Below are 25,543 nucleotides of genomic sequence, written 5' to 3' on the forward strand. Positions count from 1 at the left end.
CGTTTGAATAGATCACTACTTCTGGAGATCTGTGTTTTGTTTAGATTCGTCTTCGTCACTATCCGACTGTCCGTTTAGTTTCTTTTTCTAATGGTATATCTTCTCTACCATCATAGTTTACTTTTTTCTTTGTTTTATTGTTCTTCTGTTTGTTTCAAGAGATTCACGTTTTCTGTTGTTTTGTGATTGTTATGTGTAGGAACCAACAACCGGTGATTGTTAATATAGCTAGACTGTTAATATTCTGTTGTTTTCAAGAACCTATATAAAACTGTTAATATTTTTGTTGGCTTGTGTTGTCCTATGTTTTGTTCTTTGTTATCTCGTGTCTTAAACTATGATGTCCCGTGTCTTAAACTATGTTGTCCCGTGTAAATATTTAAGTTGCTCGAAATATTAATATTCTGATGTCATTTGTGTTATTGTAATATGTTGTTCCGTGTTTTAAACTATTTTTTTTGCGTTTTCATGCGTTTTATCCAATATGTCTTCTTGCATTTTATCCAATATGTTGTCATGTATTACTGTAATATGTTGTTCATGTGTTGTCATGTATTCTTTGTGCTGATTTCTCTTTTTTGTCTTATGTAGCCCTATGGATGAACCATCATCACCATGTACCGAAGACAAAATTACCAAGGTTGGGATGTCGTTTATTTCTGAAAATAACATACTAACAACTAGGAACATAAATATGTATATCTTTTTGTTGTTTATGTAGTTAGACTATTAATATTATGTTGTTTTCAAAAACCTGTGTAAAACTTTTAATATTTTTGGACTGCTTTGTAGGCATATATTGGCTGTTTTGAATGGAATGAAAGTGAACCAGGTGTCTGCATATTATATATTGGACCGTTGGCGTAAAGACTTGAAGAGAGGTTACCAAATATTCACCAATATTTATGATTCGGATGTGTGTGAAATTGAAAGAAATCGGAAAAACTATCTAACTCCCATCATGCTAGAGGTTCAACAACTTGCATCTAAATCCCAAGTTAATTGTTCTGCTTTAGATGAAGTGATGAAAGATATGAAGGAAAAGTTTAAGATATCTCCAAATTGTACGACGGATTCTGAACCAACCGAAAAAGTTATCCACTCGCCCGTCAAGGTAAGAGCTCGAGGGCGACCACCCACAAAACGGAAACAGTCTGCCATTGAGAAAGCAATGAAGAAACCAGTTCCTAGAAATAAGGTTAGTGTCAACAATTATGTCGTCATATGTCCAATACCATGTTGTCCCGTGTATTACACCATGTTGTCCCATGTATTACACTATGTTGTCCTATGTATTACACTATGTTGTCCTATGTATTACACTATGTTGTCATATATATTACACTATGTTTTAAGACTCCGTTGTCATTTTGTTTTAGGATACTACCGCAACAAGTAATCCTTCTCCAATATCAACGCAAGAGCAATGGAATCAACACTTCACCACCCATCCAGTCTCGACTCAACTATCATTTACTTCATTATTGTTGGGTCAATTACATCATGTATCTGATAATATGTTTCCCAAAGATAATTCATGTGGGGACAACATTAGAAGATAACTTTGTTTTGGATAAAACGATTACAGAAATGTTATATTCATTATTTTATGAATGAAATTTAATACATCATTACTTTACATTTAGAAAGAAAATAAGAAACCAGGTTCTAGAAATAGCGTTAGTGTCGAAAATTATAACAGTTCTAGAAACCAATACTATGTTGTTATGTTGTCCTATATTTATAACGGTGATGTCCTATGTCTTATACCATGTTGTTCTGTATTTTGTACTATGTTGTCTTGTGTTTATTATTATGTTGTCCTGAGTACATAAATGTTATATTTCTACAACAAGTAAATGGTAAGTACAACTTGTTGTTTCACATTAAAACGTTAAGTACAACTTGATGGTTCACAAAAAGGAAGTGTTTTAATTCTACTAACATGAAACTATTACATTAATGTTTCGGATAATTTGGTTTCATACAACTTTCTGGTCTTGTATTTTAAGTTCATTCGATAAATGTTAGAATCGGATTGTAGAATCTTCGATAGTTATTGGATTCGTAGACAATGAATATTCTTGCTCGCATTTGCTCAGGTTATGCCACAAGTCCACTTCAGATCTCCCTTGTATGTCTCCATGTGCAGCATACAAAATACTCCACAATCCTTATAGTTCCCTACGTCTTGCCAGGTCATTTTCAATAGCCTCGCAATACATTTAAAGAGTGTGTCAAAAATGCTCAACTTCATATCCGCAACAAAGTTCAAAAACTTGCATCCAATAGTCTTCAATACTGCGTACTTTGAACCTATATTTATACCCTTCGGGAGTGGCCTATTGTCAATGATATTCATTGTCTTCGACTTCGCATTGTAAACGACCAGATAAAAATGAGAATCATAACCTATGGGTAGAAAAATCTGTATCCAAATATCACAACACAATAGAGTTAACATAGTATAGACAAGGGACAACAAAGTGTAAGACACTAGACAACACAGTACAAAACACAGTACAATAGCGTATTAAACACAAGACAATAGACTTACAAGTTCAGCCCTTTCAAGGTCTCCAAACATTAATTCAAACTCCATCAATTCCTTTAGTAATACAGTATTATAGTCCTTTTGTGACAAGTTTGTTGCACTCTGTTGAAGAACTTTTATGTTAGACAAAAAAAAAGTATTATATAAAGACTTAATGTTCATGTGTAGTACTCACACTATGAATGGTTGAGAAAAAAACTCGACTTCGAGGTGCTCCTGGCTTTGTAGTGTGTTTGACGTAGATATTCATTTAATGAGCCCAAGCATCGATTATCCCTGCATTCAGCCAACTATTTTTCTGAATTGTCTTTAGGGTGCCGCGTTTGAGAGTAGTCATATTGCTGAAGTATAAAATCTCCTCTTCATCTGTCTTTTATGCGAATATCAGGTTCGCGCATACCTTGTCTCTATCTCTCAAGTGTGGTAATAACAGCTGCTTGATTGTTTAAACTGGAGAACACAAAGTGAGGTTGATAATATATTGGCTGTGAGTTTTTCTTTACTTTTTCATACCTCTGTTATCTTTTCCATTTCCTTCTACCACTAACCTAAATCATTACAGATATCGACAGTCAATCATATACCAGAAAATAAAGAACTAATTCAATGAAGAATAAACAAGCGCAGATCCCAATTTCATGAATAAAAATAACCATGGTTTAGATTCAAATTCATCTAAATCTTCATATCTTTAATTTCTAACCCCAACAAAGTTAACGCTGCAATAGATCCACAATGAACAAGGGACACAGTAAATGAAAATAGTGCAACAACGATAGCTTACCTTTTATCTCTATCTGAACTTTTCCTTTTACCTAAAGTTTTATTGTTCTTCTTTATCATTGTTTGAGCGGATTCCGTTTGAGCGGAAATTTAGGGTTAGAGTTTGAGCGGATATAGAGTTTGAGCGGATTTGAGAGTGAGTTTGAGCGGAAATGGAAGTGAGTTTTAGCGGAGATAGATTGAAATGAAGGTTGAAGAGAAGATTGTTTAGCGGAAATGAGAGAAGTTTGAGCGGGGATAGTTTGAAGAGAGAGAATGATTGAGAGAAAATGAGAGGAGTTTGAAATGAGGGGATTATCCTACGTGGAAAAAGAAAGCAAAATTAATTATTATTTTACCTACATGGCACGCCAGGTAGACTCGCTCAGGGTTTCGTTCCCCATATTCGCTTTCTGTATCATCTCTCATATATATATATGAACCCACTTGGGATTAATTATAAATGAGCCCACCTCTAGCTCATTTATAATTTTTTTATATATATATACAATTTAGAGAAGGTGATGCGGTTAAGTATCTAATAAGTTTTTTTTATGTATTATTTAAGAGAAATAGAAGAAAGAGAGGTTAAATATATTTATTTTATTTTATTTTGTTTGAATGATTATTTAGATTTTAATTATGTTTTAGATTTTGTTTTGATATGATTTATAGTATTTTTATAATTTATGGGTGGTTTTTAACTTTTAATTTATTTTTTTTCTTTATATTCAAATCATATTTTTATAATAAATAATTATTGTATTTAAATAATTATATTAAATTAGTATATTTTCATCTTTCAATAATAATAATATTATTATTATTTGCATAAAGTTATTTTGAATCTTTTTTTAATTATATCTTATGATTATTTTTAATTACATCTTATTTATTTTTTTAACTTTTTTTGGAATTAATCTCAAATAATAATGTTCAATAAAAATATATATAAGAAAGTCTTTTAATAAAAATTAATTATTTTTATGATAATTAATTATTATTTTATTCATTTATATTTAATAAAAAATGTAAACTATAATTATATTTAAATGTTGGTATGTAATTAGTAATAAATATGATCAATTGGACAATTTTCTTTTATTATTTTATCAGTTACAAATTGAGTTTAAAGTATTTTTATTACATTTAATTATATAAAAACTTAATTAAAATTTTGCTTTATTAAATTTATTTCAATTTCATAACATATATTTTTTTTAATATTCTCTTATCTATATCTATATATATCTAATTACGCTTAATTTAAAATGTTGGAGGTGTACATCACGCTCTCCCCAAAATGATTGGGATCATCATTATATAATATTTTATCTTTCTTTTATATATATATATATATATATATATATATATATATATATATATATATATATATATATATATATATATATATATATATATATATATATATATATATATATTTCTCTCTCCATTTATCTTTATTAATTAATTGTTTTTCTATCTTTTACCATATATATATATCCACACTAATAATATATAAAATATATTTTTTTTATATTCTGTTAGGGTGTGTTTGATGAGCCTGGAATTGGTATTGAAATTGGAATTGGAAGGTCCAATTTCAATTCTTATGTTTGTTAGACACTTTAATATTAAGAATTGGAATTGGAATTAGAATTCTAATAGAATTCAATATAGTGTAATTTGATAGTTTCAATTCCAATCTTTTTATGTTAGAATTGTAATTCTAAATTAACATGTTTTTTATTTTTTTTACACGTTTTTCACACGTTTAACATATTTTCATATTTGAGCACATTTAACACGTTTTTGACACATTTAATACATTTTTTTACGTCATTGACACGTTTAACACGTTTTTGACTCGTTTAACATGATTTTCACATTTTCAACACATTTTACACGTTTTGACACATTTTTGGTACGTTTAACACGTTTTTGACACGTTTAACATGTTTTGACACATTTAACACGTTTTTCATGTCCTTGACACGTTTAACACATTTTGACACATTTTTCACGTCCTTGACACGTTTAACATTATTTTCATATTTTTAACACGTTTAAAATGTTTTTGACACATTTTTGACACGTTTAACACGTTTTTCATGTCTTTGACACGTTTAACACGTTTTTGACACATTTAACACGTTTTTCACGTCCTTGACACGTTTAACACGTCCTTGACACGTTTAACACGTCCTTGACACGTTTAACACGTCCTTGACACGTTTAATACGTTTAACATGTCCTTGACACGTTTAACACGTTTAACATGATTTTCTCATTTTTAACACGTTTAACATGTTTTTAACACGTTTAACACGTTTTTGGCATGTTTAACACGTTTTGACACATTTAACACGTTTTTCACGTCCTGGACACGTTTAACACATTTTTGACACGTTTAACACGATTTTCACGTCCTTGACACGTTTAACACATTTAATATGATTTTCACGTTTTTAACACGTGTAACACGTTTTACACGTTTTTAGCACGTTTAACACATTTTTGACACGTTTAACACGTTTTGACACATCAAACATGTTTTTCACGTCCTTAACACATTTAACACGTTTTTCACATCCTTGACATGTTTAACACGTCATTGACATGTTTAACACGTTTTGGACACGTTTAACAAGATTTTCACGTTTTTAACACGTTTTGACACGTTTAACACGTTTTGGCATGTTTAACACGTTTAACACGTTTTGACACATTTAACACGTTTTTCACGTTCGTGACATGTTTAACACGTTTTTAACATATTTAACACGTTTTTCACATATTTAACACGTTTTTCACGTCCTTGACATGTTTAACACGTCATTGACATGTATAACACGTTTTTGACACGTTTAACATAATTTTCACGTTTAATATAATTTTCACGTTTTTAACACGTTTAACACGTTTTTAGCACGTTTAACACGTTTTTGACACGTTTTGACATATTTAACACGTTTTTCACGTCATTGACACGTTTAACACGTTTTTGACACATTTAACACGATTTTCACGTCCTTGACACGTTTAACATGTCCTTGACACGTTTTTGACACGTTTAACATGATTTTCACATTTTAACACGTTTTTTACATTTGGTTACATTTTGCACGTTTTGGCACGTTCAACAAGTTTTTCACATATTTAACACGTTTTTGACATGTTTAACATGTTTTCACGTTTTTGATACATTTAACACGTTTTTTTTACGTTTTTTTACACATTTAACACATTTGCTTACGTTTTGACATATTTAACACATATTTTTACGATTTTGACACATTTACCTCATTTTGACACGTTTAACATGTTTTTACGTTTTTGACCATTTAACACATTTTTTTACGTTTTTGACACGTTTAACTAGTTTTCACGTTTTGACATTTTTAACACATTTTTATGTTTTTGACACATTTACCTCATTTTTTACACGTTTAACACGTTTTTCACGTTTTGGCATGTTTAACAAGTCTTTCACATGTTTGAAACCTTTAACACGTTTTTGACACGTTTTCATGTTTTAACACATTTAAAACGTTTTTAACACATTAAACACGTTTAACACGTTGTTGACACATTTCACATGTTTTTTTACATTTTTGAAACGTTTGACACATTTTTAACACATTTAACATGTTTAACATGTTTTTCACGTTTTGGCACGTTTAATAAATTTTTCACTTATTTGGCATGTTTAACACATTTTTGATACGTTTAACACATTTTTACGTTTTTTTCATGTTTAACACGTTTTAAACCTATCAAAACGTGTAAAAAAACGTGTCAAAAACGTGTTAAATGTGCTAAAAACGTGAAAAACGTGTTAAAAACGTGAAAATGTGTGAAGGTGTGAAAAACGTGTTTAAACGTGTGAAAAACGTGAAAACCTGAAAAACATGTTAAAACGTATGGAAAACCTGAAAAACGTGTGAAAACATATTAAACTTGCCAAAACGTAAAAACATATTAAACGTGTCAAATATGTGTAAAACGTGTGAAAAACGTGTTAGACATGCCAAAAATGTGTTTAACGTGCCAAAAACGTGAAAAACACGTTAAACGTATGAAAAATGTGTTAAATGTGCCAAAACGTGAAAAAACGTGTTAAACGTGTCAAAAATATGCAAAACGTGTTAGACATGCCAAAAACGTGTTAAACGTGTGAAAAAAAGTGAAAAACATGTTAAACGTATTAAACATGTTAAAACGTGAAAACGTATTAAACTTGTTAAAACGTGTGAAAAACGTGAAAAACGTGTGAAAATGTGTTAAACTTGTTAAAACGTGTGAAAACGTGAAAAACGTGTGAAAAACGTGAAAAACGTGTGAAAACGTGAAGAATGTGTAAAAAACGTGTGAAAACGTGAAAAACGTGTGGAAAACGTGAAAAACATGTTTATCGTGTGAAAAACATGTTAAACGTGTGGAAATGTATTTTAAGTGTGAAAATGTGTTAAACATGTCAAAAACGTGTTTGAACGTGCCAAAAACGTGTAAAAATGTGTTAAACATGTTAAAAACGTGTTAAACATGTCAAAAACGTATTAAACATGCCAAAAACGTGAAAACATATTTAAAAAGTTAAAATTTTGAACCGATATTTTATTTTACAAACATAGGAATTATAATTAATTACAATTCTATCATTTTCCCAAACATAGAAATTGGAATTGAATTACAATTCTATCATTTTCCCAAACATAGGAATTGGAATTAGAATTCCAATGCCAATTCCAATTCCAATTCTAATTCCCTCTCATCAAACACACCCTTAACGAAAATTTAAGCATTAATCTATGTAGGTTTCTCTTTCATATATATATATATATATTAATATTTTTTATTAATTATTTTAAAATAAACCTATTGAATTCTCTTCTAAAATATTATATATATATTAATCATGCTCTCTCTTCTTTCATTCTCAACAGGAAATCAGAAATCGTCTCCTTTTAGGTCTTTATTTGTTATAGAGAGTTGTTGATTATACATATTCTGAAAGATATTTATTTGTTATTGATGCAATGAATATTTTTTTTTGAGTTTTTGTTGACGTAATGTTGTCATTTTTATAGGGAGAACGAGGCTTTCAGTTATTTCAAAGAAGATCCATATTTGTGTAATGTGGTATGAACTATTGAGCTCAAGTCTAAATTTCTTATCACATATTTTTATTAGTTCTTGAAATAAAAGTTTTATTCACTATTATGTTTCGTCTCTCCTTAAGTCTTACTCTGTTATTTAGAGACAGATGAGAGCAAAGTTATCTGGAGACTATATATATATAATAATTCTAGATTTGTTTGGTTGGTTTCAAGTACTTTAGTCATCACTTTAATAGGTTGAGTTTTTAATATTTCAATTGATGTTTTGATGGAGATGATGGGTTCATTGGATTCAAGATTAAATAACTTTGATTTTTTTATTAAGTTTTGACGATAATGGTGCTATCATGGTTATGCAAAGTTGTTTTGGTGATAATCGTGTTATTATGCCTGGAGGTGTGAGCATTGGTAAGTCAGTGAAATTTAGATCATTTTATCATAAAATTCGTTTGTAAAAAGATTTTAAAATTTTTCTATTACATTAATTCCTGATTTTGTTTGGTTTATTTTAGGTACTTTCAGACATTGTATTGTACTTCTGAATGTTTGTTTACTTCAAATATTTTAATTTTGAAATAATTGTATTTGACTCTAGATTTGTATCTTATACACTAACTTGGAATAATTGAAGATCAAATATTTTGTTTAATACTCCTAATTTTAATGAAATAATAATGTGTTTTATGAATTTAAATTTATTGTTCAACTTCTATTTTTATGGTATATTTTAGTTTTTGATACTCCTGTTTTTATAAAAATAAATGTTAGTAAAAATAAACTCAATAAATATAACTTACCATATATATATATATATATTAATATTTTTCATTAAATATTTCATCTAAATAATTTGATTATTTATAAATAAATTCAAATAAAATAAACCCTTCTCATCTAAAAAGTCATCTATAATTATTGAGATTTATATTAAATATTAATATTAATTATGAAAACTATTTAGGATATTTAAATTGTAAAAAAAATACTTACATTGAATATGTTCACTAACGGATAATAAATATTATTATAACCTCCCATGCATAAAATAAATCATTCTAATTTATAACTAATTCATTGAAATAAATTTAACTGATAATAAATATTATTACAATCTTCAATTCATATATATTAATAATTTATCCAAATAATTAACATCAAATAAAACAAACTCTTTCAGTTCTATTTAAGATTTGCATTAAATATTAATATTAATTATGAAAACTATTTAGGAGATTTAAATTGTAAAAAAATATACACACATTAATATGTTCACTAACAATAATAAATATTATTATAACATTCCATCCATAAAATAAATAATTCAGTTTCATTCTAATTTATAACTAATTAATGAAAATAAAATTAATGGATATTAAATATTATTACAACCTTAAATTCATATTTATTAACAAATTATCCAAAAATAATTAACATCAAATAAAACAAATTAATGCAAATATTATGGAAATTGGATTATAAGCATTTCGACACCAACAAAAAAAATTGAGTTTCTTAGACAAATTGTTGGGTGGTACAAGTAAATTCATAAACAATGGATATTTTATTTTTATTATTATTATTATTAACTTTATTATTATTATTTTTTGATATATTTTAACTTTAATGTTATATTGTTGGTTGTTCAATATCTACATTATTTTGGTATTTATATATATATTTGTCTTTACATTTTATAATAAACTTAATTATTTTTCTTGTCACTATTCTATATTTTAGTGATTTAAAATTGAAATAATAAGATGTTTATTGAGAATGTTACTAAACTCTTAACCTTTTGATATTATACTTTTTATTCTCTATTACTTTTTCATCTATTTCATTTCAAATGAAATTATCTGCAAGAATATAAAAAGAGAAATATCGAACAACAATTTTATTGTTTGAATGTGCAGAACCACTAAATCCTTATCGGATGATGATTTCAATCGTATTTATTGATCTCTGTAATTTAATTTGGATAAGTTTTGATTGAATCGATACTATGAATAAGAGTTTTGTTTGAGTCTCAAATTGTAGGACTTTTAAATGATATTTATAGTCATAAATTTTGAGAAATTATAACTTATGATTCCTTGTGTTGTGTCCAATTACAATCCTTACAACCTTAAAAAATGTAGTAAAAAATATTGTTCAATTATCGATATTCATTTCACTTATTATTTCATCTTATATTTTTTTTTATGTTTACAATTTAGACTAATTATTATAATATCTATTTATATTATAATCTCAAAAAATAACACAAATGAATCCATTTGAATGGTAGATTTAAGTAGTACAAGCATTTAGTGGCTGTTCGCCGAACGAAGATTTATTAAGACGAAAAAAACAGAAAATTTAATTTTTCTTTTTTAATTTTTAATTTTTTTTTCATGTTTTTTTAGTTAATATATGTGTTAATTTATCTTCGTGCAAACGCACAGACTTTTTGCTAGTATATAAGTATAACTCTCTTTTGGTGTGGATTTAGGTTAGGACTGAGAATGAGCTTTAACAAAAAAAATTAAATTATAGGAGAGGGACATAACTCATTAATAATTTTTTTCATTTTTATTCATAATTTTTTTTTTGTATAAATCTAAAAAAAAATGTTAAATTCACGTATATTCCCTCGTTAAATTTATAATTTTATCATTATTTTATTCAACCTATCCAAATTTTTTTTAAACTTATATAAATATATATAAATATAAATATATATATATATATATAAATATACATAAATATATATTCTTATAAGATTTATTCCTAATATATATTTTAAATGAGCTTTTACTTTTAATATATAATGATAAATATTTTATCTTTCATAAGTATAAAGTATTTTGGTAATTGACTATGTTTGATTATGGTTAAATTTAAGGGGAAAATGTTTGAAAAAAACCTGTCTAATATTAGAGTAGAAAATTTCAGAAAATAATTTCTATACATTTTCTGATTTATATACGAATATAGTTGGACTAGATTAGGAATAATAACTTTTTTGTGTTTCTTTTTAATCACTACAAAAACAAAACCTCACAAAAATCTGTACAACAATGGTGGCCTCCTCTCCATCCGAGAAGCTTACTTCACCAACCCTCTTCAGAATCTCTTCTATCTTTACATAAGTCTTTCCTCAGTTTCATCCAAACAGATGACTCTTATTAGCTCTCCCTAAGGGTGTAAATGAGTTGAGTCGCTCGTGTACCTCTCGGTTAAAGCTCGATTCGAGTTCGGTCAAAATCGAATTCGAACCGAGCTCGTTTAAGATTCGAGCTGAATTTGAATTTAGGTAAAACTCTTTTGATGACTTGTCGAGTTTTTTCAAGTCTAATCATATATATTTTTTTTTATTATATTTTATTTTTTAATCAAAATTTGAAACACCCATAAACTATTTATGGATTTATTATTTAGGATACCGATTATTGGTATGTAAAAGGTACAAGATTTTCAATATCAAGATATACTAGAATAATATTTATAAATTAAAAAATATATATTATATAATACTTGTAAGGAAATAAATAAATTTGATATTAATTTAATTATATAAACATAATTTTTAAAAATTAAATAAAAAATTATAATTATATTATAATATTATTTAATATATGTCATCTCAATATATTATATTTTATTAGATATAAAATTATTTTTATTTATTATAAAGTATTTTATTTTTCAAAATAAACTTATTTGAGTCTAATATATTTTCAAGTTTATCTCAATTATAATACACGACTTCCACAACCATTTTGCAAGAAGACTAAAGAGACTGTCTATTGATACTTCTTCAACAAATTTATATCTCGTTTCGAAGCCCTAAATCTCGCTTCGATAAAACCCTAAATCTTGTTTAGTTATTTTTTTTAATATAAGAAATTAATATATAAATATATTTAAATTCGAGTCTATGATTATATGACTGAGCCGAATTCGAGCTTAATATTAAAAGCTCGATCGAGCTCGAACCGAGCCAATAAAAAATGAGTCGAGCCGATCTTGAGTCAAGATTAGTTCGAGCTCGACTCGTTCACACCCTTACTAGTCCCCTTCAACTATGCCTTCTTTGTCTTTCATTTTTTAAATTTCCCTATTAATATCTAAATATTTTAAAAGTTCAAAAATAATAAATAAAATTTTATTAAAAAGTTTTAAAAATAATATAGTATAAGTATTGTATTTTAAATTAGATAAATAAATTGTCTAATATTCTAAGTTAAAATGGATGAATAAATTTAGTGTAAGTTATTTAAATAATGAAAAGTTGAATTAGAGATGAAACGACTTAATGAAAAATATTTATTTGAAAAATTAATTTGGTTATAAATTGATTGATGAGTGAGAAGAAATACCTTACATAAATAATCCAAATGATATATTCAAGTAAACTTGCTCAACAAAGCCCAATATCAGAAAGCACTAACTGCACGCCACCACCCAAATAGCTCTCTCAAACCAAAAATAATTGAAAATTATTTTATTGGACAAACAATAAATAATAATAATAATAATAATAATAATAATAAGACAAATGGTAGAGTTCCTTAAAAGAGGTTTTTTCCTTGTGTAAGAAAAACTTTACTTCAATTTAGGAGAAATAAACCACATATAGAGGAAGAAAAATATTGAAATAAATATGAGACATGGACAATATATATATATATATATATATATATATATATATATATGGTCCTCAGAAACATAAGTTAATCCATCAGCTTCACATGTAATAGAATATATAGATGTATTCAAAATTTGGCAAGTGAATCACGTCCTCAATTCCTCATTTTAGTTAAGACACGCTGCTACTACTACTCTTTTATCTTATTTGTTCCCACTAGAGTTCTGTCTTGTTCTATGTTGTATTCCTAAACTTTTAAAAAAGAACCGAAAAAAACAAATCACCTTATATTGTTGGGGAGATGACATGAAAACCTCATCTTCCGATGCAAGGCCAGAGCACCTTGGAGAGCAACATCTACTCTTTCCCCTTCCCGAAACAAGCCATCATACAATTTGCAGACCATCTGAGACAGTTCCTCTTCATCATCATCCAAATAACCCATTCCCCACCGCTCCTTGTTTTTCTCAGGTTCACTATCTTCCCAGTCACTTACAGCTGGACTTGCATGCGCTACTCCTCCTGCTGCATCCTCTTCTTCCTCTTCCTCTACTTCATCCTCTCCTCCTATCTCAAACTTTCCATTTTCTAATGCATTACTATTATTATTATTATTATTGTTATTATTATTAGTCTCAGATGAAACCCGCAAATGTGTTATTAGATGCATTTCTTGTGGTTCCTCCGAGGGACATATAACAGCTTTCGCACCAGAGTCCAGGAATGCCTTGATCAAACATGGGGTGGGCCCCCACATCCCTGTGCAGATTATGATCCTATCCCTCCACGCCCCTCCTATCTGTACTCCCACACCACCAAATATTATGCCAAAGTCAATCAGTCAGTCAGATTATTTATTATGCTATATTTCCATTTGTTATAATAAATGAAAGAAAAAGGAATTTAGTGCGTACCATCCACCTGACGTCATCAGGTGTCAAGTGGATAGAAGGTACTGTTCGGCGAAACATGTAAGCCGCAATTTCCTGGTCATCTTCCATAACCTAATCGTCAACAAATATTCCCAATCATTAGCTTCTGATGCCGCTGCTAAAATCGGTGTGAAACAGTGTACGTAGAGAAATTACCAGATAAGCATACATACTTGTGTTTGGCGACCAATATATCGGTGCACAATGCATCCTATCTGGAAGTATGGCCTGCATGCAACTAATTCGGCGACTGTTGATATATTGTGAACGGCTGATATATTTTTACTAGTGCGGATACGCATCATTGAGAGTAAGCTAAATTTAACACTATGCAGAAAATTATCTGCATGTTCTCCAGGCTCGGCCACAACAAAAACATCATTCTGCCAACTAGACAACACAAAATTCCAGCAGCAGCAGCAGCTTAGGACTAGGTCAAAAAGCATACCAAAATATTGGACAGCAAAATATAGGAGCTAGGGATAGCAAGTTTACCTTAATATTGAGCCTATTGTATCATTCTGCAAGGCTAAATGTACAATTCCTACTTGTGGTGAATTCTGTAGCTTCTCCTGTAAAGATCTGACCGGTGAGGAGAAATGCCTGGGTCCAGAGGGAGACTCAGGTGGTGAAGAAACTGATTTGGAAGTTTGGAACCCATCCAAGCTTAAAGGTGGAATCAAGTCTATTCTACTAGTCCTTTGAGGCCCAACATCAGGACTGTATAGATGTGGAGTTGACGGAAAGCTTCCTGTGAAGAGAGGAGATGCAAATGCTGTTCCAGGTGTGCCCTTACGTGTCCCTGATGTTCCATTTATCATAGACAGTCTAATTCCATTCTGACCACAGAATGACTCGAGCGACCGAGCATGATGGAAAACTCTTCCTGAATCAAGATTATGAGAAGCTTCCACAAGCAATACATTGCGTCTCCAACCCAAAGAGGGCCCATTCTCATCTGGCCATGTCACAAAAAAAATATAATCATCAAAATCAAACAAAGACAGTTCAAGAATATACGTATAAAAGTGATCCATAGTAGTAGTGATATTACTGCCGTTTGAAGTCTTAGACTTCACTGTTTGCTGCGACTTTAAATACTCTGAAAATTTATCTTCATGTTGACCCTGTAGCAGTCTTTCACAGACATCCTTGATTTCATGGGAGTTCTTTTGAATGTACTCATCTGTTGCTGCCTCCAATTTCTGCCAGACTGTAGGATCAGTCTCATCCAGCTCCATGTCACACCGTTCATCAACTGAAATAGAGATAAACATAGTCAGAAGGAATACTGTGTCCAAAAAAGATTAATGCTACTGTTGCATTTAAGAGATTTTGTGTTGATTATAGGTTTTAATCGAATTTCCTTATCTTATAACTTATAACTTATTTTGTGTTGATTATAGGGACAAAATTATCATAGTGCCATTTGAAATTTTGGTAAAATACTGTTTGTGAATCACCTCACTAAGAATTAAGTAACCTGATGAAATTGTTACATCCATTCAAAAAAAGAAGAATTAACTAACCTGGGTTGAACCGAAAATAATGAATTTCAGGAAGCATAGGAAGCAAAGTGCTTAAAACTTCCTCAACTCGGTCCACGGAGCATGCACTTTCAATCAATACTTGACCAGTGTCCAAGTAGCGCCAACCACCCTTCCTAATCTATAATAGCAGCACAATCATACAAACAAAGGAAACAAAAAATATTCAAACTCTACTATCGCGAATGAACTGACTGTTTGTACAGTTTCATATAATTCATAGCATGGTTGTACATTTCCAAGGCCAGTCTTATTACTTATTAGGCTTAATTGGGAAATATACTAAAAAAATAATAATGCAGTGTTGCTGTCGATAATGTCACCACCGCAAATCAGATAAGTCACATCAAACATAAGTCACATCAGATATGGTAGATCAAAGGTTTCTTCCTCCACACCTTCACCTCACTTAAGAAATGAGGAACTTGCACGGGATGGAACTTTTTCAAGTTGATAGGTAGGGATTTAATCTAATTACATTTTCCCTTTTTTCTCCTTTTTTTTTGCTTGTGACATGTGAACACACTTCTTGTTCATGTCAGACTGAAACAGAAGTTGACCTTTTTAAAAACAATTGTCACCAAAGAAAATAATTTAAGTATCTCTATTTATGTAAAATATCATTACTGCATTCTGCCTCTTAATGTTTTCTAGAAGAAAAAAAGTGATAGTAGTAAAGTTTGAGAGAAGGAAATATGTTTCAGCAGTATGTCTGCCTTATTGGAGGCTGGGATAGCCAAGTCATAGAAGTATAGATAATCAGTGATATTTGTATAGCCACTATTGTGGATGCTATAGGAAATTAGAACCAGAGCATCCACATAAGAATTCTGAATATCTTTAGAAGACAACAAGCAATCCATGCTTACCTTTGTAGGAACTGAACCACATCCTATGGAGACCAAACAATCAATTTTAGTATCTGGCCATAAAAGCTGCGCTTCTCGAATGGCAAATATGGTTGGATTGTTTGCCACAATAGCACCATCTTGCCACCTATAAGCATCTAAAAAATTATGAAATGTGAGAAAATTATAGAGGGATGTCATAATCGATGTGGGAAGGATATTGAAAATGGCTAAGAGCCCATTCTAATCTATTACCAACAGAAAAGTCGTCAAGGTAATATGGAGCAGCAGAAGATGCTCTTATAGACTGCCACACGTGATGCTTGCAACTCCCCATGAAAGCAGTCCGTTTATATCCAATATGAGGACTTGTACTAGGTATTCCTTGGCCAATGGCAACTGAACCCTCTGAAACATTAATAGATATTTCTGGGGTGCCAGCAGGGTACTACACTTCATAAAGGAAACATGATTTATTATGAGGAATTGGCAGCACAAACAAACAGAAGAAATCATTTATGGCAGAGCACTTTCCACAGAATCTTGCAGCTCTAAAATAGTTTGAAACAAGTTGATTGAAATATGAAAAGGAAGCAAAATGAAGATACATAGATCTCAAAAGGAAATTTCATTTAGGACCTGGTAATTTCGAAATATAAAAGGCTGAGCTGGCACCATGCTGACAAGGGTTGACACTACAAAAACTTTGGGTATTCCCTTCACAGCTGACTCTATCATTAGATCTCCATCTTCATCAGCACACATCTCTTTTAGCAACCTCTCAAATTGATCAGCACTGTGCTGTAAAAAATACCATTTATCGTTTCAGTATAGGATCATACATCTCATCAAGGATATTAAAATACTTGCAAAATACAGGTAGCTACCATAATATATTCATGAAACTCTGACCATTTAATTTTTTATCAGATTTCCAGATAATTATAAGATCCACTTACAAACACAAGCACTATAGACCATATTATACATGAACCCGGAAATTAAATTGAGTAGAATTATTTGTACAAGAGAATAATACAATCAAAGAAACTGAATTTGCATCAACAGGTGTTGTCAACCATAATAACAACACATAAAAATAAATAAAAATAGAAAAGCATAAGAAGAGGGGAAAAGTACAACACATAAATAAATTTTGATCAGAAACTTCCCATTCTAATGAAGACAATTAACAATACTAGTACTGGATTGACACTAGGAAAATATTCCACAATGCAGAAGATGGAAACATATTCATACTTTAGATCCATGCACAACCACCCTAAAACTTTGAGACGAGCTTTTGTACAGTTGATCCAACTTTTCTTTCCAAGACGCCGCTTCGTCCTTTGGAGCAGGTTCAGCAAAGACAAGTTTCCCTGAAAATTTTAAACAGAAACTAAGAATGGTTATAAATTCGAATGGGTTATAACAGCAGAATATATCTAAGAATGGGTTATATTTGTACTGAGATAGGTCATGGAAAACCTAATCTTACGTAACTCACCAAGCTTCTTATATATATCTTCACACTTCTCCAAGGACATTTGTTTGATGGCAAGAGCTACAGCAAGCATGCCACCCGTGGATGTGCCACATATGAGGTCAAACATTTCATGTATTTGCTTACCAGTTCCTTTCTCAATTTCTTTCAAAATTTGTACTGTAGCCAGACCTTTCATTCCACCCCCATCCATTGAAAGTATACGCAGTCCTTGTTTAACAACAGGTCTCCCTCGAATGGCACGGCGCAAGATCTCATTTTCCCCTGTTATCAAAAACCTTAGAAAGGCAAAATATTTTGATTATTTAACAACAAAATAGCAGATGCAGACACAAACCAATAATTGCTAAAGCACGAGCAGCAGCTTTACTGACACGTGGCTCAGATGCAACCGTTAACCGTAAAAGAAGTTCTCGGATACTTTCGGAGATCACAAGACTGCGGCGATTCTCCAAACAAAAGGCTAGATTTCCAACTGAAAGTAAAGAGAGCCGTTGGACCTTCAAAAAAGAAATGGAGAAACATTCTTATATATTAGTCAATATAACAAGAGGCATGGAAAAAAAATACATATAAGTAGTTCTGTGGACCTGCCTCATAATTTTTGTGGGCACATAATAATTTCAATGCCTTGATTAAATCCTTGGATAACATCTTCTGAGACACAACATCAGATGCAAAAGCCAGGTTAACAACAACTTGCAATACGGAAATTAGTTCTTCAGGTCCCACATTTTTCAGTGCTCTTTCAATTGGTTTCATGATGTCACATTTCATCAACTGCATAGCCAGAGAAACATCGGTTGCAAGAGATGAAAGAGCAGAGCATGCTTGTTCTACCTGAGTAAGAATGGGTGGGGGAGAAATGGATTAGGAAATTAGAAACAAGGAGTGAAGAAGGGAGTGATAGACAGAGAGTAGTTGATTAAGGAAAAGTTGTAGGCTCACCACATGACGGTTATCACTACTAATCATGCTTATGAGCTGTCTTACAGCATTTTCATCTTTACCAACAAAAGCACGATTTGCTTCATCTTGGATTATCTTTGCCAATGCAGATGCTAGCAATGGGTGATGACAAGAAGAAAACCGAAATATAAGCGAGAAGAATGCACTCAGTTTGTGCCGGGTTGTGCCAAAGTATGAACTGTTCTCCATCTGCGAACATTACCTAACGAGTCAACAAATGATGGATTCATATTTGAGCAACTGGAAAGGAGTTGCAATAACTATGGAACATTCAATACCTCTATCTGCACATTCACTGATCTCAAATTATCATCTGCTACAATTTTGATGTTGGCAAGGGACAAATGACGAAGTTTGTGTAGCGGCAAAATTTCAGGTAAGAATTCAAGGGGATTACCAAATAGCCTAAGAACACGTAATTCAGCCATAGCCCTGCAATCAAACAGATGGTAAACATTAGTCACGCGTAATGTGACCAGAAACAAAAATTAAATAGGTACTTGATCAGCCATCATAAAGCAAAGAAATTTTAAAGTTGTTATGAAGTGACCTGAAATCGAGAAGAGGGCGGACTAGTTTGTTGTGCTCCAGTGACAATTCCACAAGTCCAACACACTGCCTGAATTCAACTGTTCATGATTCCAACAAATGGCAAGCCAGAAAGGTAACTTACATTGTTTTGCTACTTTTAGTCAAATAAAGGAAGCTTTTTAATACTGTCAAAATCAATAAGTGATAGATCTAGCATATACCTGGTACAGATACGAGTATATTATAGTCAACACCGAGAACTTTTAGGTTTTTCATATTACCAACTTCGGATGGCAAACTGGAGAGCCTGTTATTATCAAGGTACAGCTTCTCAAGTTGGGGCAGTCGAGTTAGTTCCACTGGAAGTACCTGTTGTTACAAACAGATTGTTCCAATCAACACGAAACCAACTAGCAAGAGTTCAATCAAGAGAACATTAAAAGTTCTCCTTTAAAGATGGAGAGAAGATAATTTCTACAAATGGAATTGAACAATATGAATAGAATCAAAGACAGTGGTCACTCACCGATAAGCCGCAACCACATAAGCTGAGCACGGTGATGCTCCGCCAATGATCATCATAATCTAGCACGCAATCAACAACTGCGGATGGCGATCCAGAAGGCTCTGGTCTGGTAATTCTCGACTTCAACAACCTCGTAAGCACACCCATTCCATCGTGCTGCTGACCCGAATTGCCGCCTTTCGACATGATCAGCGCCTGGAGAGGCTCTCTTCGCTTAACCACCTTCATATCAACAGCGACATTGCTCTCATCCTCAATCTCCAGTGGTTTCAACTCTACTACAACCGCGTCCTGGGGCATCGGTAGTGCAACCATCAGCTGCGATTGCAATCTCAGCGCTACCTGATCCTCGTCATCGCCTGCCGTCCAATCAAGATCAATCCTGAAACCAACTTCTTGATCTATTGATCCTGACGACGATCTTGACGATCTAGATGATGATGAAGCACTCTGATCCTCTGCAGTTTCTTCTGTTCCATAGTTCAGAGTAAGATGGAAGATATCTGAAGGCCTCTTCCAACCTAATCCCCAAGACATGTGTAGGGTTTGGGTACAATGGCGATTTGATAAAAGAACAGATCTGAATACTAGGTAGATGCAAGTCCCATGTCAGATGAAGAGTTTAGACGGTTTCTTTCTTTGGAGACACATAATTAGCTAAAGAGTTACTGATACATTTTTGTTAGACTTGCCGCCGAATTTACTCCGGGAGAGATATAGAGAGAGAGAGAGAGAGTTAAAAGACGACTAAGAAAACGAAGACGGCAAAAGTAATAAAAATAATAATAATAGTATCAAAAATCACAATTAGTTTATAAAATAATTTGAATCATATCAAAAAAAAATCTTATATTTACAACTAAATAAAATAAAATTTCACTATATATATAATTTATTATTAAAAATTAATTATATACAAAACCAAAATACATAAATTTTAATTTAATTATAATAATACTTTAATTGAATCTCGACCTTACACAGTTAATAATTTTGAGTATGTAAAAAAAATAATTAGTCAATATTTAAATAAATGATATAAGTTTGATTATGGCATATGCTACACATTTACAAGTATGATGTTCATTATTTGTAAAAGTTGAGGAGCTAAATGTTCTTTCTTTTTCTATGTTTCTGGGAACTTTAGATGACTTTCACTCATTCATATATATATATATATATATGATTCAAGATTATTGTGTTTCTCTAAATATACTTTGAGATGCATATGTCTGTAAAATACAAAGAGAGTTAGTGATGAGCAGGCAATTAAAATCAGTTTATTGGATCACCAATTCTTCAATGAGCTAAGCCAGTTACAGATACAGTTTACTTCTTCACAGTTGATTTGAGAGTAATGAGATCTCACACAAATCACTCACAAGAGAGATTATTTCGCACTATTAGCACATAAAAGATTGAAACTAAAAAAGAACATTTGTTCCTAAAACACTTATTCCTCCTCCTTTCTCATCAGATCATCTCTTCTGGCGGTCCTAGCTGCAGAATCAAATATCTGGCGTAGCTCTTCCTTCACCTCTTCATCGGCAAATGTAAATTCGATAGCTTTCTCTGCCAATTGCAACATTTTCTGCTTTCCGAGCCCTTGTCATTCCACATTTAAAACATCCATCAATGCTTACCACCACCCCATACACTTTGAGTAATTTCATAAACACAAGGAGTATAAAAATAAAAATACACAACACGCACCAAATGTAGAGGCTGCCAGAATATATTCAGAAGACAATGAGGTAGAAAATACTCCGGCGTCATCGGTACAGAGGATTATAGGATGCTCTGCTTTATACAAATCAACTGCAACGCCAGAAATATATATATTATTTGAAACAATGTGTATCACGGCCTAAGGAACTTCATACAACCCACACCCCCATCAGAAAATAACTAAGTTAAATGTTTCTCTTTCTTTTAAGCAGAAGAAGATACTAACCGAAATGATGAACATCTATGGAAGAGATAGTTTCGGTCCGAATGTTGGATGTCAAGCAAATCTCCACCTGGATATATATACGAATCACAATAGAAACTACATGAGTGAATTTTTTTCAAAGATGAAACTATCAATAATTAAGTAATGAATGAAAGAGGTGCAATGCAATATCAACCACATACAGGAATCTTGAGTTCTAACAATTTCTTCCATTCTTCTTCTCCAAAGCAACAAGCATGTCCAATTCTCTCAGGTACAAAGTCTAGCATTGCCTGGATCTCATCTAAATTAGGTACCTACAAGCACTAGTAGGAAAAATAGACGGTCAAGTGCTAACTTCTACAATAAAAAAAAAAAAAAACCCCATGTATTGAGCCAAAAAGGATGAGCCCACCTCACCACAGTGAAGAGTGATACGGAGGCCATTCTTCCGGGCAAAATCTAAGGCGGGTAAAAAAGTGCACCTGTCATGAGTGCAACGACAAACAAAAATTAGTCATATAATAATCAGAAACAAAAGTGGTTGTTAATTACATAGGGAGAACAACATCAATAATAACGCTTTATACCATTCTCCAACAGTAGGGTTTCCTGAAAGATCAATGCCCACTACCCCCATATCTCTCATCTGAAGTGCAAGCTCCACCTTCGGAAAAAAAATAGTGTGAGAGAGAAATATAAAGCCTTTTATCTTCTGAAGAATCATGAAAAAACTTCACAAGCTATGATCATACAGTTTCCATTGCCGAAGCAGTAGTCTCACGTCGGTCAATACTAAGTAAGAGTCCAATGTATATCCTCTTTCTTGGAGTTCCACAAACACAACCCGAATTAAAAGGTTTTCCCTTTTTTCCCAAACAGTGAGGAGCAAGAGCAACTTCTACTGCATTGACAGCCCTTAAGCCCTCTATCACTCCTTCCATGTAGGATGGCTTACTCATCCCTATTGAGGCGTTCTTCTGCAAACCGCCATGTACTACATCATTGATACGGTTACATTTAAAGTAATATGCATCATCTATCACAACTTGATTGAAACTAATCCGTGGATGATGTCCAGTTAACAGATAAAAAGACAAAAATAAAATACAAAATCACCTCCAAGGACGTTAAGCATAAAACGATCCACATTTCAGATGAACTAGTCAGAGCAAGAGTTGACTTACAAAAATAACAGATAACAATACATTAAGAATCACACCTTTGGCGTTGTTCTTAATTCCAAATAAACAACATTTTCAGCAGCAAAATCTTCCACAACCTACTTCATCCCCAACCATCAAACAGAAAATAACAGAAAACATCTGTTATTCAAGGTTCAATTATTATTGCAGAAAAGCACAATGTGGAAGAAAATAAGAGTGAAGTTCTCCTACTTCTTTGGTTATTCTGGTCAGAATATTATGGTCAGTGGTAACAATGTGGATCAATTCAAACAACTTGAAAACTTCTGTGAGCGTGCGATCATCTATAATGGATACAAGAAAACTTAAAGTTATTAGTTGAATAGATTTCATATCGAGCTTCTGGAAACTATAACATAGAAATTGAAGTAATTACAGTGCCATGAAGTATAATAAACTAACGAAATACTACCTACCTTTCAAGATAGCGTGCTCAACATCCGCGAAAACGATTGAACCCTTCTCCCCCAAACTTTTAGCCAACTCTCTACATAGTAAAATTGGATATCGAGGAGATTCTTAAACTAAATATTATGGAAATCACAGACTTAGCACCAATTTTTCTTTCAGAGAGAGAGAGAGAGGTGTACAGAAGAGTGGAGTCTCTGATTGAACCGTTAAGGTGGGCATGGAGTTCAATCTTAGGAATAGATACCCACCAATCATCCTTCTCTCCAGTTCTTCCGGCCATAGATGGACTTTGTTTTGCCTTTCTATCAATCTTGCAATATTTCCTTTTTTCTGCAGACCTGCAATAGGGCACAAGATTAGAAAGGAAATGCTCACGCAACACGTACTACTGAGTTGGAAAAAAAACATAACAATTCACTCACAAATTTTATTGATGTTTTATTTCTCACCTACAACTTATCCTAGTTTCTTCTTAAATTAAGATGTTATAATAATGTTTAAAATGTTATAATAATGTTTAAAATTAATTAACACCACATTAATTCACATCATTAACTATATAACTCACGTTATCATAGATACTTTCTATTTCCTCTCTTATATCTCTCTATTTCTTAATTAAAATTTAAAAATTATAAATATATTTTTTCTTTCCTAATTATTTTTTTTAGATTAACTATATATATATATATATTATAATATTTTTCATCATTAATTTTATATAAATACATTTTATCTTTTATTATATATTTTTTCTCTCATAGTATATATATATATATATATATATATATATATATATATATATATATATATATAATATTTTCTTTATTAAAATAAATAATTTTTTGGTTAATATAAAAATTAACTGGTAATAAATTTTAAATGGGAGGTTCTCACCCTCAGCCCCACTCCCACTCACCTTTCAAAATTACCCATTATCCCTATCACTTTTATATATTTACTTCTTTTATTTTATAATATTTTTCTTCATTAATTTTATATAAATACATTTTATTTTTATTATACATTTTTCTCTTATATATATATAATATTTTCTTTATTAGCATAAATAATTTTTTTTGTTAATATAAAAGTTAATTAATCGATAATAAATATTAAATATAAAATATATATACATACACAAAATAATAAAATTATTTCAACAATCTCAAGTGGTCTGACTGTTAAAGTGTTCACATTTTATGCTTGAGACTGAGGTCACGAGATGGAAGTCGGGTGTTAGGTGGATTATCGAGTGTGAGGTCATAATTAGTTGTTGGTTTGGCGAACATTTGAAAGTGTGAGGTCATGAGATGGATGTCGGGTGGTGGGTGGTTTGTCAAGTATGAGGTCGAAATTATTGGTTGGGTTGACGAGCATTTGAAAGTGTGAAGTCACGAGATGAAGGTCGGGTGGTGGGTGGTTTGTCGAGTGTGAGGTCAGAATTAGTTGTTGGTTTGACGAGCATTTGAAAGTGTGTGAGGTCACGAGATGGAGGTCGGGTGGTGGGTGGTTTGTTGAATAATTGGTAATAAATATTAAATACAAAATATATATATACATACACAAAATAATAAAATTATTTGAATAATCTCAAGTGATCTAGCGGTTAAAGTGTTCACATTTTATGCTTGAGACCAGAGTTCGAATCCCAAAACATGTAAATTTAGATTTTCAAGAATGCATTATTGACTATAATATATGGTGACGCATCTTTTAAACAAAGGATACGAGGCATCTGAAAGTGTGAGGTCAAATTTAGTGGTTGGTTTGACAAGCATTTAAAAGTGTGAGGTCACGAGATGGAGATCAGGTGGTGGGTGGTTTGTCAAGTGTGAGGTCAGAATTATTGGTTGATTTGACGAGCATTTGAAAGTGTGAGGTCACGAAATTTAGGTCGGGTGATGGGTGGTTTATCAAGTGTGAGGTCATAATTAGTTATTGGTTTAACGAGCATTTGAAAGTATGAGGTCACGAGATGGAAGTCGAGTGGTGGGTGGTTTGTCGAGTGTGAGGTTGAAATTAATGGTTGGTTTGACGAGTATTTGAAAGTGTAAGGTCACGAGATAGA

The 25,543-nt window shown here is 31.5% G+C and overlaps 2 protein-coding genes across 3 annotated transcripts; both read right to left on the minus strand.

Moving 5' to 3' along the window:
- Positions 1-12,989: 12,989 nt before the first annotated feature.
- Positions 12,990-20,647, minus strand: LOC124911162 (phospholipase A I). Of its 2 annotated transcripts, none has more exons than XM_047451611.1 (18): positions 19,924-20,646; positions 19,619-19,766; positions 19,417-19,495; positions 19,145-19,298; positions 18,846-19,055; positions 18,492-18,737; positions 18,235-18,397; positions 17,901-18,161; positions 17,654-17,772; positions 17,033-17,194; positions 16,649-16,841; positions 16,415-16,551; positions 15,528-15,666; positions 15,053-15,256; positions 14,494-14,956; positions 14,172-14,388; positions 13,981-14,070; positions 12,990-13,865 (listed from the first exon to the last, which is right to left on the minus strand). In XM_047451611.1, exons 1-18 carry the CDS (start codon positions 20,458-20,460, stop codon positions 13,347-13,349), a joined length of 4,041 nt encoding a protein of 1,346 aa, XP_047307567.1. In that variant the 5' UTR covers positions 20,461-20,646; the 3' UTR covers positions 12,990-13,346. The 2 variants fall into 2 exon arrangements, with proteins under 2 accessions (XP_047307567.1, XP_047307568.1); XM_047451612.1 differs by having other exon boundaries at positions 13,723-13,865; positions 14,155-14,388; positions 19,924-20,647.
- A 534-nt stretch (positions 20,648-21,181) lies between these two features.
- Positions 21,182-23,835, minus strand: LOC124911525 (N6-mAMP deaminase). The gene is made up of 11 exons (XM_047452025.1): positions 23,652-23,835; positions 23,478-23,548; positions 23,254-23,345; positions 23,079-23,138; positions 22,612-22,836; positions 22,447-22,523; positions 22,272-22,341; positions 22,060-22,173; positions 21,878-21,944; positions 21,637-21,741; positions 21,182-21,528 (listed from the first exon to the last, which is right to left on the minus strand). Exons 1-11 carry the CDS (start codon positions 23,750-23,752, stop codon positions 21,377-21,379), a joined length of 1,134 nt encoding a protein of 377 aa, XP_047307981.1. The 5' UTR covers positions 23,753-23,835; the 3' UTR covers positions 21,182-21,376.
- Positions 23,836-25,543: the final 1,708 nt, after the last annotated feature.

This window comes from Impatiens glandulifera, chromosome 8, assembly GCF_907164915.1.
Source record: "Impatiens glandulifera chromosome 8, dImpGla2.1, whole genome shotgun sequence".
Taxonomy (NCBI): domain Eukaryota; kingdom Viridiplantae; phylum Streptophyta; class Magnoliopsida; order Ericales; family Balsaminaceae; genus Impatiens; species Impatiens glandulifera.

What these genes read in the sequence shown, in the direction of transcription:
- LOC124911162 (XM_047451611.1), bottom strand. Translation starts at nt 20,460, where the DNA reads ATGTCTTGGGGATTAGGTTGGAAGAGGCCTTCAGATATCTTCCATCTT. An exon ending in CCTTGACGACTTTTCTGTTG is followed by an intron (nt 16,552 to 16,648) that starts GTAATAGATTAG and finishes ATAATTTTTTAG; the next exon opens with ATGCTTATAGGTGGCAAGAT. An exon ending in ATATTGGTCGCCAAACACAA is followed by an intron (nt 14,071 to 14,171) that starts GTATGTATGCTT and finishes GTTGACGATTAG; the next exon opens with GTTATGGAAGATGACCAGGA.
- LOC124911525 (XM_047452025.1), bottom strand. Translation starts at nt 23,752, where the DNA reads ATGGCCGGAAGAACTGGAGAGAAGGATGATTGGTGGGTATCTATTCCT. An exon ending in AACCCTACTGTTGGAGAATG is followed by an intron (nt 22,342 to 22,446) that starts GTATAAAGCGTT and finishes CACTCATGACAG; the next exon opens with GTGCACTTTTTTACCCGCCT. An exon ending in TCACTCTTCACTGTGGTGAG is followed by an intron (nt 22,174 to 22,271) that starts GTGGGCTCATCC and finishes TAGTGCTTGTAG; the next exon opens with GTACCTAATTTAGATGAGAT.